This window comes from Suricata suricatta, chromosome 1 (assembly GCF_006229205.1).
Source record: "Suricata suricatta isolate VVHF042 chromosome 1, meerkat_22Aug2017_6uvM2_HiC, whole genome shotgun sequence".
NCBI classification, from domain to species: Eukaryota; Metazoa; Chordata; class Mammalia; order Carnivora; family Herpestidae; genus Suricata; species Suricata suricatta.
Genome location: NC_043700.1, coordinates 151,215,067 through 151,231,714, shown reverse-complemented (window position 1 = coordinate 151,231,714; position 16,648 = coordinate 151,215,067). Strand labels below are relative to the sequence as shown.

Sequence of the window (16,648 nt, the reverse complement as noted above, 5' to 3'; positions counted from 1 at the left end):
AAACGATGCTCAACATCACTCATCATCAGGGAAACACAAATCAAAACCACACTGAGATACCACCTCACGCCAGAGTGGCTAAAATCAAGAGACTATAGATGCTGGCGAGGGTGTGGAGAGATGGGCACCCTCTTACACTGTTGGTGGGAATGTAAACTGGTGCAGCCGCTCTGGAAAACAGTGTGGAGGTTCCTCAAAAAACTATCCATAGAACTCCCTTATGACCCAGCAATAGCATTGCTGGGGATCTACCCAAGAGAGACAGAAATGCTGATGCATAGGAGCACATGTACCCCAATGTTCATAGCAGCACTGTCAACAATAGCCAAAACATGGAAAGAGCCTAAATGTCCATCACCTGATGAGTGGATCAAGAAGATGTGGTATATATTCACGATGGAGTACTACATGGCAATGAGAGGGAATGACATATGGCCCTTTGTAGGAAAGTGGATGGACCTTGAAAGTGTCATGTTGAGCGAAGTAAGCCAGGCAGAGAAGGACAGAAACCACATGTTTGCACTCCTAGGTCTAACAGGAAAACAGGAGAGACCTAATGGAGAACCAGGGGGAGCAGAGGAGGGAGAGAGTATTGGGGGGAGAGAGGGATGCAAAACTTGAGAGACTATTGAATGCTGAAAATGAACTGAGAGTTGAAGGGGAAGGGGGAGGGGGGAAAAGAGGTGGTGGTGATGGTGGAGGGCATTTATGGGGAAGAGCACTGGGTGTTGTATGGAAAACAATTTGACAATAAAATATTATGGAAAAAAATGTTTGGATTATAAAAAAATAATAAAATGTCTGGATTATGCAAGTGTTGCTTTCTGAAAATGAGCAGCCTATTTTTTTGTGTGTGTTCTTTCAATTTGCTAAAATAGTGCTTTTTCCTGAAAGTCTCTTGGCCCTTACAGAAAATCCCATAAATAAATTGATGTCTTTCATGATTCCTTTGAAAGAAAGAACAAAGATCAGCTCTTGGCCTTCTTGGGTAAAGGGAGAGCGTGTTTGTATTCTGCCTGTTACTCTCAAGAAAGGACATTTCAGGGAGTTGTAATCATTTCAGCTCAATTGGTAACTATTTTATTAGTATTTTGTAGTAGAAGATGATAAATCTAAGGGTACCTGGGAGGCTCCGTCGGTTAAGCATCCGACTTCAGCTCAGGTCATGATCTCACAGTTTTTGGGTTCGAGCCCCGCGTCTGGCTCTGTGCTGGCAGCTAGCTCAGAGCCTGGAGCCTGTCTTCAGATTCTGTGTCTCCCTCTCTCTCTGACCCTCCCCTGCTCGTGCTGTCTCTCTCGCTCTCTCAAAAATAAATAAAACATTAAAAAAAATTTTTTTAAAGATGATAGATCTCTGCATAAGACACACGACTTGTCTACTTGTTATTTATTTTAGGGGAAAATAATACCTTATCTTTATGGCTGAGTATCATCTGTGTGATATGTCAACATGGAAAGAGAAGAATGTGTATCACAAAGTGACAGCTGCCACATACATCAGGGTGATGTCACTGAGCCAGCACCATCCATCAGCTCTTTAAGGTGTCTGGCTGAATTCTAATTTTGCATATTGATGGAAGGTGGAGAGCTTCCAGGAAAGACCATATGCACAACTTCTTTTCAGTGTTGTTATCTGAACTCCAGAGAAACACATGCTTGCACTCTCACTCCTCTGAACATTTAAATTCTCTTCTTGCTTTCCCCAGCTGACAAAAATCTGACTCTTTTCTTCACATCCAGCCCAAAGTTGTTTTCTGTATGGAACTTTTCCCACTTCCCTTATGCAGAAGGAGTTGGATGCTGTGTGTGAGGTAGAGCAGTTATTCCTTATAGGGTTGCCGGAGCTCACCCCCATGGAAGGTAGTTTCTCTTAAAGTCCCAGTGTACGTTATAATGAAAAGGAAGAACAAGTTGTTATTAGTATTCATGGAAGAGAAAAAAGTTCTAGCGCTTCCTTCTATATTGCTAGTTCATTTCCTCCTGTTTCTCAAAGGAGGGTCTCAAAGCTGTGCAGAATTTTTTTAGACGTGGTCTCACTGTACGATTGCAGTCATCACCGGTGCTAACAGCCCCAGTAGCCTCTGGGAACACCTACTGGGTACAGTACTATGTAGTGCCTGGCCTTTTATCCTCAACTTTAAAAATATTAAAATATTAAAAATAACTTTTATTTGAATTATTTTTCTATAAAAATTAATGCCTACTTATTATAGAAAATCTAGCAAAAGCAGCCATTCCAGAGAACTCATAGTTAAGTCACTCCCATATTTTGGTATTTTAAGCATCCCATGTTTTGAGTTGGGAAAGGTTTCATACTATTTTTCTACCTGTTTTTTTTTAAAGCAAGCTACTTATAAGTTATATTAATATGAACAGATTCTACAGATTACCTATCCTCCTGTAGAAGACAGGTACTGTGCAACAGATGGTTAAGGACACCACGTATAATTGACTGCACTGACCCCAGGTTTAAATTCTGCTTTTGGGGGTGCCTGGGTGACTCAGTCAGTAAATGTGTGACTCTTGGTTTTGGCTGAGGTCTTGATCTCACGGTTTCATGGGTTTGAGCCCCACATCAGGCTCTGTGCTGATAGTGCAGAGCCTGCTTGGGATTCGCTCTCTCCCTTTCTCTACCCCTCCCCCACTCATGCTGTCTTTGTCTCCCTTATAAGTACATACATACATACATACATACATACATACATAAAAACCTTAAATCAATTCTGCTTTTGACCTTTGTCAGTTTTGTGACTTTGGACAAGCTGCTTAAACCTTGGAAGCCTCAATTTTTTTCATCAGTAAAATGCCTGCCTTTCCCAAGCACTACCAAGTAAAATGACTTGATGTGCATACACGCACATGTTACAGTAACAGGATAAGTTTTAGTCTGTTCAGCTCTACCTACCTGTCCTCCTTCGCTCTTAGTGCCCCCTCCCCTATGTGCTCCTGCCATTCGACTCTCTTGCACTTTGTAAAATAGACCAGAATACCTATGTGTGTTTCCTCATTACCTTTTATCCTGAAGATGTGCACTAGAGCAGGAAGAAGACAGAGCAAGATAAAGGACTCTTGACAAAGGCTTTATCTGAGGGTTCTGGATAAATTAAGAAAACTCGAGAGATATTTCTCATCCTAAATAAGATCTGTAGTTTAAAAAAAAACACTAATGTCTATAAGGAAAATAATTAGTTGAAGAATGTTCATTTTTTCTGGTAATTGTAATAATTAGTTCTCAGTCTTTGGATTTGTAGGGGATCACAATATAAGGTGTTTGTTTTTATAAAAAGATAACAGTAAGAAGTGATTCTATCAGTAAGGTCTAAAATAGCATTTTGCTTTTCCACATATTTACATGTTTAGGAAATGTGTAAAATTAGGAGGGAGGGATTGTGGAAAGAAAAAACTCTAGTTTCTTCTAGCATTTGGAGATGAGAAAGAAAGAGTCACACAGATTGATATAATTTGGAGCCTGATTTTATTACATATGCCTACCAGATTCCTTTTACTTCTGGCTAATGAAATTTCTCCTTTTTAAAATCTTGATACCTGTTTTGTGTTTTGGCACACTTCTGCTTCTGCATTTAGCTGATGTTAACCATAGCCTAACGAGAACAGGTGAGACTAAAAATACCTACTTTGTTGAAAAACACAAATTTTGGATCAGTTATGTAGGTTTAATTTTTATTTTAATTTTGAAGCTTGGATTTTTAAATTGTATATATACTAAATTGTATAAATAATAAATATTATAACTCTGTAAGTACCATTTGCTGCAACAAAGATCTTTGCTGCACATAACTTTTTTCATGTTTTAGATTATTTCCTAAGGATAAAATCATATAAATGGAAAAAAACTAGGTTAAAAGAAGTATTTTATGGCTCAGAATGCAAACTGCCTTTCAAACTATATTAATTTACATTTCCATTAGCAGTGTGTTAGTCTTTGCTGTCTCCACCTGAATTCTTTGTTTGCTAATTTAAAAAGCGAAGTGCTAAATTACAGCTTTTTAATTTCTTTGATATTAAGGTAAACATTTTTCTGTGTATATGTTAATTTTTCTTTTAATGTTATTTCACCTTATATCATGAAGTAACACTGTTTCCATAAAAATGGAATAGCCTTCTTTAATGTTCAAGTCCTCTCCTAGGCATCTCGTCAGCACTGCTATTCTGGGACTGAGTAAGTACAAGCTTTGTGCTGACCTGTATCCTACTCAGAGAGACTGTGGCTAGGAGCATGGCCTAGGGAGCAAGTTGGCCTGGGGTAAACCCAGGTTCTGCTGCTTACGAGCGGTGTGTCCTTACCTAACTCTTCGGGGTTCAGTTTCCTCACCTTTGAGTAGGAATAAGAGTAATAGCTTTTGCACTCGGTAGTTGTGTGAATTAAATGAGTCGGTCCATGTAGCACCTGACACATAGTAAGCACTGAGTAAGTGTGAGCTGTTAGCCATCCTTTGGGATACAAGCCCCGGGAGAGCAGGGATTTTGATGGTAAACTCCGTGGATATTCTTGAAATGACTGGCCTAGAAACATTTCCAAATGAATGGAGTAATATGTAACTTAAGTTTAAGTGTTGGCAATATGCGCTTTCCATATTCCCAGGAAGTTTGAGGTAAAGATGTGGGTCAGACTGAATGTAGCAGAAAGCTATATAATCTACCTCAACTTCCTTCACACATTGAAACAAGAGCTCCTCGGGAGTCTGCGAAGAATGGCCAGAAACTGCCATCTGGGTCAGGACGTTCCAACCGTCTACCTTCTGTTCTCTTTCCTCCCACGTACTTTCAGACCAGCCCTGCCCTGAGGTTTCAACCAGGTCTGTCTTTGAGAGTAAATAAATGGAGTGCATTTGACCCAAATCACAGTATTAGCGCCCATCAGAACTTAACCTGACCAGCAATTTATTGGAACCTTTTGGGTCTGTTTATCTTTGCCCGAGGAATTCTCTATAACAGTTTGGACAGGTTTATTAAGGTCTAATTTACATATAGTAAACTTCACCCTTTTTGAAGTGTGGTTGGATGTGTGTACAGTCATGTGACCATACCACAGTCAAAGTATAGGACATTTTTACCACTCCAAAGAGTTCCCTTACATCCTTTCCTCCTGTTCCCAGCCCCTGGCAGCCACGGATCTGAAATATGTCCCTATAGTTTGCCATTTCCCAAATGTCATTTAAATGGAATTATGCCTACATGTACCCAGCCTTTTGTACTTCTTTCAATTAGCATAATGCTTTTGAGATTCATCCCTGTTGTTGCATGTAGCAGGAATTCATTCTTTTTATTTTTGAGTGTATAATTGTTTGAACAATTTAAAAATTATCTTCATTACTCCCTAAAAGTAAATGTCTGACTCTTCTTGCTTGTGTTTTACACAAGCTCCATGGATGTCAAAATGCCGATGAGATACACACAAAGAACATAATTTTATAACTCAGAAAAATCTAAATAACAGGAAGGTACTGTGGATGTGTAACTTGCTGAGGACAAGTGCAGTGTTTGTGAATTACACAGATTTTTTTCTTTCTCATTTTGTTTTAAAAAATGAAAATTTTAAAGTTTTTTGGTCCCAAAAGAAAATGTAACAGAAATTTTAAAAGTGCATCATAAAAATAAAAGAGTATGTGGCAGTCAAATCAGATAAAAATTTCTAGTTGATTAACACAGAGGGACTCCTATATGAGCAAAGAAAAGACTGATTTGTTTACTCAGCTCCTTTGGGACTGATAAAGACCAAGCATCAATTTAACATTAAAAAAAAAATAACATTCAGCTTAGTAAATGATAATATATAAACTGTCTCATTAATTTTCACAATATCCATATTATATAAGGAAAGATATTATTTATCAATATTTATAGCTTTAAAATAGAGTCTTTGACAGAGGTTAAATATGCTGGGCAAGCTGCTTGATGATGCTAAGCAGTTTCCTCATCTGTAAGATAGCAATTATAACGGTAGCTGTCTTAGAGGTATTAAAACTCAAACCCTTACCAAGACCGACAAATTAAATAGAATGTTGGCTGATTATTCCTACGTTGTAAACTGTCTACTGGATTTTAAACTCAACAGGTGGCATCGTGAATTCCTCATCTTCGCTGTCCCTAGTGTGCCGTGGACATGGCAGGCTTCAATAAACGTGTCTTCAGTGAAAGTAAAGTTGTATTAGCATATCGCACTAAGTGAAATTTATCTTCATTTAGTAGCCTGGACTTTTAACTACTTACATGTTTCAGAGGACAGTATGAAAGGGCAAGAATTGTGAAGGTGAAATTTGAATGATACTAAATGTCCAACAAAAGATGAAAAGATAAAGTAAATTAGGAAACACTCATTCAGTGGAGCATTTATGCAAGCAGTTAAAATGATGATAGGGAAGACAATTTAGTAACAGGGAAAGATGCTTATTATAAAACATTAGCTTTAAGAATTGAAAAAAGAGAATACGATATTACCTATAAACCAGAATTAAAACTATAATTACTTTTAAAAAATTTAATCCCAATATAGTTAACATATGTTATATTAGTTTTAGATGTACAATATAGTGATTCAGCAGTTCTGTATATTATTCAGTGTTTATTCACGATAAGTATACTATTAATCCCAGTGACCTATTTCACCCATCTCCCCACCCCCTGGCTCCCTTCTAGGAACCATCAGTTAGTTCTCTGTATTTAAGAATTTGTTCTCAATTGGTTGAGCATTAAACTACAGCTCAGGTCATGATCTCACAGTCTGTGGGTTCAAGCCCCATGTCGGGCTCTGCTGACAGCTTAGAGCCTGGAGTCTGCTTCAGATTCTGTGTCTCCCTATCTCTCTCTCTCTCTCTCTGCCCCTCCCCCGATCACTCTCTGTTTCTCTCTCTCTCTCTCAAAATAAAATAAAGACATATAAGAAGTTTTTTAAAAAAGAATTTGTCTCGTTTTTTCTTTGTAAAACTATATTTGGGGCGCCTGGGTGGCTCAGTTGGTTGAGTGTCCGACTTCGACCCAGGTCATGATCTCACAGTTCGTGGGTTTGAGCCCCGTGTCAGGCTCTGTGCTGACAGCTAGCTCAGAGCCTGGAGCCTGCTTCTGATTCTGTGTGTCCCTATCTCTCTCTGCCCCTCCCCCACTCATGCTCTGTCTCTCTCTGTCTCTCAAAAATAAATAAATGTTTTTTAATGTTTTATTTATTTTTGATACAGAGAGAGACAGAGCATGAGTGGGGGAGGGGTAGAGAGAGAAGGAGACACAGAACCAGAAGCAGGCTCCAGGCTCTGAGCTAGCTGTCAGCACAGAGCCTGATGCGGGGCTCGAACCCATGAACGTGAGATCTGACGTGAGCCGAAGCCGGAGACTTAACCGACTGAGCCACCCAGGCACCCCAATAAATGTTTAAAAAATTGAAAACTATATTTAAGGTAGAGAAAGTACTTTTAAGTCAGTTTTCAAACTTTAGCTATAAACCTTGTAACGTTAAGGCCCCATACTCATAATTTTTGATTCAATAAATCTGAACAGTGCCCTATTTGAAAGGCACCTATGGTGATTTTGGTGTAAATGTTCCATGCACCAGCCTTTAAGAATATTGTCTTGAAAAAAGTATACCAACATAGTTTTAGTGACATTGTGGTTAATTTTTTTCACTTCTTGATTTTCCTTATGTGGTAGTTATTGTTACTAACTGCTTTTACAATGAAAAAAATTTAAATTTACCTTAGACAATTTATTAAATTATGAATAAACTTATAGACTAGTTTAATTTTTAAATAAAAGTAAGCCATGTTAGGGGTACCTGGGTGGCTCAATTGATTAATCATCTGACTCTTGATTTCAGCTCAAGTCATGATCTCAGGGTTGTGAGATTAGGCTGTGCATTGGGCTCCATGCTGGGTGTGGAGCCTGCTTAAAAATCTCTCTCTCTCTCTCTCTCTCTCTCTCTCTCTCTGCTCTTTCTCGCTTTGTCTCTCCTCTCTCTCTGACTCCTCCTCCCTCACTTGCTCTCACTGTAAAAAAAAAAAGTAAACTATCTTTTTTTTTTTTTTTTTTTTTTTTTTAGACAGAAAGCAGGATTTATTGGTGGGCATGAACAGGGAGGGCACTGCTGAGGCTCTCATGAGTGCAGAGCCCGCCATTTGTCCAAGGGGCCACGATTAGGGATGTATTTGACCCCACAACCATCTGGGATGAGCCACTTTTCAGCCACCATGTCTTCAAACTCATCCGCATTAAACTTAGTAAAGCCCCACTTCTTGGAAATGTGGATCTTCTGGCGGCCAGGGAACTTGAACTTGGCCCTACGCAGGGCCTCTATCACATGCTCCTTGTTCTGCAACTTGGTACGGATGGACATGATGACTTGGCCAATGTGGACCCTGGCCACTGTGCCCTGGGGCTTTCCAAAAGCACCCCGCATACCTGTCTGGAGCCTAGATTGGAGAAAGCATGAGGCCAAACCTCAGTGTCCACCAGAAAAAGCTGTCTCCAAGGTCCCTTAGGGCAACCCGTACAATCAACAGGCTGCATACACTACCAAGGAGGCTACTGTGTGCAGCCATTGCACACTGGGCCCCACGGGGAAAGAGCACAGTCTGCTTAATTGGCTGCAGGAAAAGTAAACTATCAGAGGTATTAAAAAGAACATATCTAATCTATTGCACTGATATGCATCAATCACCAAGATATCTTGTTAAGGAAAAGCAAATGTAGAGGACAATGTGTACTATATTCCATTTTTATGTTAAGAAAGAGGAGAGGAGAAAGGGTGAGGACATACATACATACTTGTATATACAAAAAAATACCTGGAAAGATGAGAAGAAACTGGAACCATCTCTTCCTAGCCTTCCTTTAGGTCAAGGGGATTCAGGAACACAGAAAGACTTTCTTTGGTGACAGTTAGATAAGAGAACTAGCCTGAAAACCTAATGATCATTTAGGTTTAGTGAGTCAAATGAATCTTTGATTTCTCAGTGTATATAAGAGGTATATTTGTACTATTCTGTAGTCTCTTAGGTGTGCAATAGCATTATGTCTAAAAATCAAATAGTTACTATAGGAAGAGGCCATAAGCATTTCAACAGTTGACCTGATAAGCCAGGGAATAAAACAGAACATGTTCTAATCTGATGGGAAATACAATGAAGGCATTACTGGTAAGAATCATCGGGGTGTGGGATGGATCATTAGAAGTCTATTCCTACTTCTAGCAAGCAAACAGAGGGTAAGTTGTTTCTTTATAGCTAAATCAGGGAGGATTCTCTTCTGCATTCCCAAATCCCAGCAAAAGAGACCAAACCTGAGGTGAGCCAAAAAGTACTTACAAGATAAAACCAGGTGGAAAAGAAATGGGAAAATGAAAATAGGAGAATATAAATTCAGGAGAGCATAGATTTTTGTCCTAGAATCATGTCTAAAGTACAAATAATTTTTATTATCTGATCAAGAACCATAGGTTCTTAGGATTAACTTAACTAATAGTACAGTCATGCCTCAGAGGTATTATGGGTTCACTCCAGACTACTGCAATGAAGTGAGTCAAATGAATCTTTGATTTCTCAGTGTATATAAGAGGTATATTTGTACTATTCTGTAGTCTCTCACGTGTGCAATAGCATTATGTCTAAAAACTAAGGTGACATACCTAACTTAAAAAATACTTTATTGCCATCATCTGAGCTTTCATCAAGTTGTAATCGTTTTGCTGGTAAAGGGTCTTCCCTCAACGTTGATGGCTGCTGATTGATCAGGATGGTGGTTGCTTGAAGTTGGGTGGCTGTGTGAAATTTGCTGCATCAGTTTACTTTCCCCTCCCCCCCCCCACAATTACTATACGGCATGCAATGCATTCTACTCACAATTGGGTTTCTTTCCAAATTGTGGAGTCAGTCCTCTCAAAACCCTCCCATTGTTTTACCAACTAAGAGTATATAACGTTCTAAATCCTTTGTTGTCATTTCAACAGCTGTCACAGCATCTTTGCCCGGAAGATCTTCTCTCATCTCAAGAAACCACTTTCTTTGCTCACTCGTTAGAACAGCTCCTCATTTGCTAAAATTTTATCATGGGTTTTGCAGCAATTCAGTCACATCTTCAGACTCCATTTGGAATTGTAGTTCTCTCATTATTTCTATGATATCTACAGTTCCTCTCTCCACTGAAGTGTTGAACCCCTCGTAGTCATCCATGAGGCTTGTAATCAACTTCTTCCAAATTCCTGTTCATGTTAATACTTTGACCTCTTCCCATGAATCATGAATGTTCTTAATGGTACCAGAATGGTAAATCCTTTCAGGAAGTTTCTCCATTTAGTTTGCCCAGATCCATCAGAGGAGTCAATGTCTATGATAACTGTAGCTTTATGAAATCTATCTTTTTTTATGAAGTGTATATCTTAAATAATGAGACTGAAAGTCTGAGTGACTCTTTGATCTGTGGGCTGCAAAATTGATTATATGTTAGCAGGCATGAAAACACCATCAATTTCATTGTACATCTCCATCAGGGATCTTGGGTGACCGGGTACATTGTCAGTAAGCCGTCATATTTTGAAAGGCATTTTTTTTTTTCTGAGCGGTAGGTCTCAAGTGGGCTTAAAATAGTTAGTGAACCGTTGTAAACAGATATGCTGTCATCTAGGCTTTGTTATGCCATTTCTAGAGCATAGATAGGGTAGATTTAGTATAATTCTTAAGGACCCTATGATATTCAGAATGGTAAATGAGCACTGGCTTCAACCTAAAGTCACCAGCTACATTAGGTTCTAACAAGAGAGTCAGCCTGACCTTTGAAGCTTTGAAGCCAGACATTGACTTCTCTCCAGCCAGGAGAATCCAAGATGACATTGGCTTCCCATAGAAGGCTGCTTTGTCTACACCAAAAATCTGTTTAGTGTAGCTACTTTAATTATCTGAGGTAACTTGCTGTGGCTTCTACATCAGCACTTGCTGCCTCGCCTTTCACTTTATGTTATAGAGATGGCTTTTTCCCTTAAACCTTATGGACCAACCTGTGCTAGCTTCAGACTTTTCTTCTGCATCTTCCTCACCTCTCTCAGCCTTCATAGAATTGAGAAGAGTTAGGTCCTTGCTCTGGATTAGGCTTTGGTTTAAGGGAATGTTGTGGCTGGTTTGATCTTCTATCCCAACCACTCAAAACTTTATCCATACTGGTAATAAGGCTGTTTTTCTTTCTTACCATTATGTGTTCACTGGAGTAGCACTTTTAATTTCCTTCAAGAACTTTTCCTTTGCATTCGCTTCTTGGCTATTTGGTGCAAGAACACTATATCTCAGCCTATTGGCTTTTGACATACCTTCCTTACTAATCTTAATCACTTACAGTTTTTTATTTAAAGTGAGAGACATACAGCTCTTCCTTTCACTTGGACACTTAAAGGTCACTGTAGGGTTATCAGTTGGCCTTCTTTTAATATTGTGTCTCAGGGAATAGGGAGGCCCAAGGAAAAGGAGAGAGACAAGGGAACAGCGGGTTGGTGGAGCAGTCAGAACACACACAACATCTAACTGTTAGGTTCACCATCTTTTTTGGGCACAGTTGATGGCTCTTTAAAACAATTACAATAGTAAGATCAAGGATCACTGATTACAGATCACTATAACAAATAAAATAGTAATGAAGAAATTTGAATTGTGAGAATTACCAAAATGTGACAGACATGCAGCATTGGATAAATGGCACTGATAGTCTTGTTCAATACAGGATAGCCATAGACCTTCAATTTGTTTAAAAAAAAAATGCAGTATCTGTGAAGCAGTAAAACAAAATATGCCTGTACTCTCAGAAGGAAAGAATCATTGGCCATCTGTCTCAAAGCTTTCCCTTCCATACTTCGGGAACAGGTGCACAGGTTTATGACCCCATACCAGCACACCCTTTCATGACTGAACCCTAAATTTTTCTTTAAAAATATAGGAAATTAATAGCCATATAGTCTCCCTAGTATCAGGAGGAACAGTTTATTTCCTAAGATGTGCTTGTAAACAATTACCTTTGAGAAGTTGAAAATAGAGCAACAGATTAGTTTATTCATCTGTAATTCAGACAACCAGCAGAACTATATATCTGTTGAGCTACTTTACTGCAAAGAATTGAATGAGTTTAGTCTATGATACTCAGGTTCTATTGTACTTTCACTGAGCAGCAGAACAACAATAACAAAAAACCCTCCTTTTTCCCTGTTCTTCCTCCTCCATCCTCCAAAATGGAATAAGCTCCTGATGCCAACATTACAAACAGAGAGGACCCTTCATTTCTTGGCTGACCGCTCCCTGTTATCACAAGCTTTCTTGTTTGAGTGGAGTAATAGTTTCTGGTGGAATCCAATTAGCCATGAAGAGTGAAGGCTCTTTGTGGGAATTATGTATGTGCTGTTGCTCCATTGGGAGTGGTGATCATGAATCGCAGTGGTAGTGGGAATGTTAAGTAGAAGATCCAGGAAAAATCACGCTTGTTGTTGTTGTTTTTTTTTTCTATTGAAAATAAGGAAAGCTTAGAGTTGAGTCTCATTCTGGATATTTGTGGGATACAAGGACACTGATTTGTCCAGAGTAGGTAATTTGGGAAGGGGAGTGGTAGGTGTAGGTAATTGGAAAGAGCTAGGTGGGTTAAGTGGGGCCAGGTTTAGTGGGGAGATCTTGAATGGCAGACTCAGAAATTTGTTCTGTGAATAACAGGGAGTCATTGCATGTTTTCTAGAAATGCAGTAACTTAATGCAAGTATAATTTCCCAAACTAATCTGGGAGTGATGTTTAGGGGACAGCAGAAGCTGACTGAGTAGTAGGATATTGCATCAAATCAGGCATGAATAGATGAGAGCCTGGACTAGGATAGGGACAGAGAGAACAGGTTAAACAGACCTTCAAGGAAAGAAGCAAATAAGCAAAAACTAACCAGGCATGGAGAATAACAGAGAATAAGTGAAATGACAAGTGTTAGTCTTAGAAAACCTGTTGTTGTTACAACTGGTAAGAAAGATATTTGCTTTGTTTTGAAGATTTGTCAGTGGAGAGGGAAAAATATATGTAGAGGTTTAGAAGTAATGAGGAAGGTACAGTTATCAAGGAAACTAAAGAAACAAAATTTTTAATAGTGTCCAATTAGCATCATATATTAGGCGGCTGCAGATGCAAGAGTGGTGTCAAGAAATATATGAATTAAGCAAAAACATTTATTTGAAATTCAGAGGTCATTGTTGACTTTCAAAGGTGCAATTTGAGTAGATTGGCAAGATCAGGAATGATTTGAGGGGGTTAAGGAGAGAATAGTGCTGAAGTGATGGAGAGAAAATGTATAGACCACCTGCCTCTGAAACTTAACAGTGAAAGAAAGACAAGAAATGAAACTTAATAGTAGCAGCCACCTTTCAGATTACCAAAACTTGTTGTTTGGCTAAGAAATATTTTCCGTGAAGAGGAATAGAGAATTATAAAATATAGGAAGGGGTTAGGGATAGATTTCCACCCTTCAGCTTGACTCTGCAGATAAAGCATCTTTGAAGATGTTTCCATGTGCTCAAGGCTTTAGATTTCCCTCTTTCAGAGCTTCAACCACAGCGTTGGGTAAATCTTTTGTACCTACACATTCCCAGAAGTTCTGCTGGAACTTAGGAGGCAGAGGAAGGTAAGAGGTGAAAGAACAGAATTTCTGTTCTCCTCTTGCTAGTACGTGCAGGTAGAGAGGAAAGGGACGGAGGTAGTTGATATCCTTTTCCTCCCAAACTTACAATATAATTTCACATCAGCCCAAACTGGAGTTTGGGTTTCTTGGCCCAAAGTCCAGATATTCCTACTGCACTGAGCTGTCAGGTTAGAAGCCTTGGAAGAAGAAAAAGGAGAAGAGTATCACAGTCTTGCTGTCTACGCTGAGCCACCCAGACTGGAGTCACAGCCTCTCCTGCCAGTTGCTGTGACACGGCTGAGAGCAGTGTCCAGGAGTGGCTGGGTTGTGTCTGCGTGCAGCGTGGCCGCTGCTCACTTGGGTAGAACTCAGTTCTGCCTGGCCAAAGCCAGTAGCACAGTTACTGTTCCTAAAAAAAATTTTTTTAAATGTTTTATTTTTGACAGAGAGAGAGAGAGAGACAGAGTGAGAGCAGGAGAGGGCCAGAGAGAGACGGGGAGACAGAATCCGAAGCAGGCTCCACGTTCTGAGCTGTCAGTGCAGAGCTCGATGTGGGGCTCAAACCCACGAGACATGAGATCATGACCTGACATGACCATGAAGTTGGATGCCCAGCCAACTGAGCCACCCAGGCGCCCTTACACAGTTACTGTTCCTAAACCCAGTTCCCTCTGGCCAAAGCCAGCAGCACGGTAACTGCTCTGAGGCGGAAACTTTCTGAGGAATCCAGCTGTAGTTTCTCTGCTACTGTCTGTTCTCAAGTGGCAGGTCATAGGCATCATGATTTACAGAAGGAAATGAATCCTGGAGATGTGGTCCTGACACCTGGTCCCCCTCACTGCTGGACTGAGAGCTTGAACTACAGGCAACTGACTCTCAGCACTTGTTTTTTAGGGTTGACTCCACAGACAGCAGGGGCTGTGGAGCATCCTATTTATGGCCACGGCAAATGGGAAAAGTCCATAGTCACCTTGTTCAGAGGAATTTACTTGGATATACCTACTCTGGGATCCACGAAGGATCCCATTGTTCTTCCCTCTCCTTTCTCTTCCTGGTCAGTACCCAGAGTGTGATACCAAACATGTATTGCCTCCTTATTGCTGATTTTGTTTTTTATTTGAAAAAGAGACCCAGACATAGTTATTCTGGAATCACAGACAAACTGTTAACATTTCGTGTGTTCTACAAAGTTCCCCCTGAGGATATGAGAAGGGAAATGAAAAGAATTGGGGCTAGGGTTTCAAACCTGAGTGTTCACCATAAGACAAGTTGTAAGTCAGTATGTCAACAGTTAAGTGGGCATCCATGAATATAGTTTAGCTGAGCTTGAGTCATGAAATGTATTGGAGCTTCACTAGGCCTTTTTTGTCTAAATGGGAAGAAATTTAAGAGAGGAAAACCAGATTTGAGGCTTGGAACCATACATACAATAAATACTCATTATTCGTGGATTCCATATTTGCCAGTTTGCCTACTATCTAAAATTTATTTGTAACCCTAAAATCAATACTTAGGACACATTAGTGGTCATTTGCAGACATGCGCAGATCAGTGAAAAATTTCAGTTGCCAGTGTGCATGTTCCCAGCTGAGGTCAAACAATGCAATATTTTGCCCTTTTTATTTTTTCAGTTCTCATACTTAAACAAGAATTCTTTTTATGATGAGTTCAGTACCATGTCGTTTGCATTTTTGTGAGTTTTTTTGTTGGTGGTGGTTTTGCTATTTAAAATTGCTCCCTGGAGTGCCGGGTGGCTCAGTCAGTTAAGCATCCAACTTTGGCTCAGGTCATGATCTCACAGTTGGTGAGTTTGAGCCCCACATCAGGCTCTGTGCTGGGCTGTGGGCTGACAACTCAGAGCCTGGGGCCTGCTTTGGATTCTGTCTCCCTCTCTCTGCTTCTCCTCTACTCATGCTCTCTCTCTCTCTCTCTCTTTCTCTCTCTCTCTCTCTCTCTCAAAAATGAATAAGCATTAAAAAAATAAAATAAAATAAGTAAAATGTCTCCCAAACATAGTCCTGAAGAGCTCTCAAACATAGAACCTGAAGAGTGTTCCCTGAGTATAAAAAGGCTGTGATATGCTTCATAGGGAAATGTATGTTCTGTAAGCATCATTTAGGCACGAGTTATAGTGATGTGGGCCATGAATTCAGTCTTAATAGATTTAGCAATGTATATTAAGTAAGGTGTCTTAGGGCGCCTGGGTGGCACACTTGGTTAAGCGTCTGGCTTCAGCTCAGGTCATAATCTCATGGTTTGTGAGTTTGAGTCCTGCATCAGGCTGGAGCCTGTTTCAGATTCTGTATCTCCCGCTCTCTCTGCCTCTCCCTCAGTCAAGATCTGTCTCTCTCTGTCTCAAAAATAAATAAACTTTAACATTAAAAAAATATATAAGGTGTCTTTAAAAAACCCACATGAAATAAGATTATGTGTATATAATGATTGCCTGATCAGAATGTGACCAGAGGCTTTCAGGAACCTAACTCTTTATTTCCCCTAGGAGCCATGGTTCAGTGGTTGCTAATTCAGTATCCATGGCAACTTAATAGAGCATACACCTACTATAAATAATGAGAAGCAACTATACATAAAATGACTGCTTCCTTTAAAATGATATATATTTCACTAATAATTTTGGGTTAATGGTGAATATTAAGTGCCATCTCGATTGACTGATGAGAATTATAAACATCATGAGATTGGAGCTGAGCTTCCAAGGCCAAAGCAGCACAGGTATTGTAATCACTGGTTGATGCCCAGGTCCTGGAGCCCTGTGAAAGTAGGGGACTTCTTTAGGAGAAAATATGGGCTCATTTCAGTAGTGATAGGTTATGTGAGGCCCTCTAGAAAGTTTTACTCAGTGACTTCATTTAAACTTAGTTCTCAGTTGCACTTAAAAAAAGGATAAAGAGTTGAGAGAAAGAAAAAATTTTTTTGAGGAGTGTCTTTTTTCCTTTCTTGCTCTTCTGCCACTTCTGCTTTAACTGTTTTCTTAGCTGCTTTAACTGTTTTCTTAGGGAA

The 16,648-nt window shown here is 39.7% G+C and overlaps 2 protein-coding genes and 1 non-coding gene across 3 annotated transcripts in view; 1 reads left to right on the top strand and 2 right to left on the bottom strand.

Moving 5' to 3' along the window:
* The window catches only part of KIAA1211 (KIAA1211 ortholog), a 259,149-nt gene that overhangs the window by 101,793 nt on the left and 140,708 nt on the right, over positions 1–16,648 (top strand). The window lies entirely within an intron of this gene.
* Positions 8,047–8,443, bottom strand: LOC115297162 (60S ribosomal protein L10-like). Its single transcript, XM_029945623.1, has one exon. The coding sequence runs from the start codon at positions 8,402–8,404 to the stop codon at positions 8,102–8,104; it is 303 nt and encodes a 100-aa protein (XP_029801483.1). The 5' UTR covers positions 8,405–8,443; the 3' UTR covers positions 8,047–8,101.
* On the bottom strand, positions 8,465–8,597 carry LOC115303724. Its single transcript, XR_003914214.1, has one exon. It is a non-coding gene; the product is annotated as a small nucleolar RNA SNORA70 (small nucleolar RNA).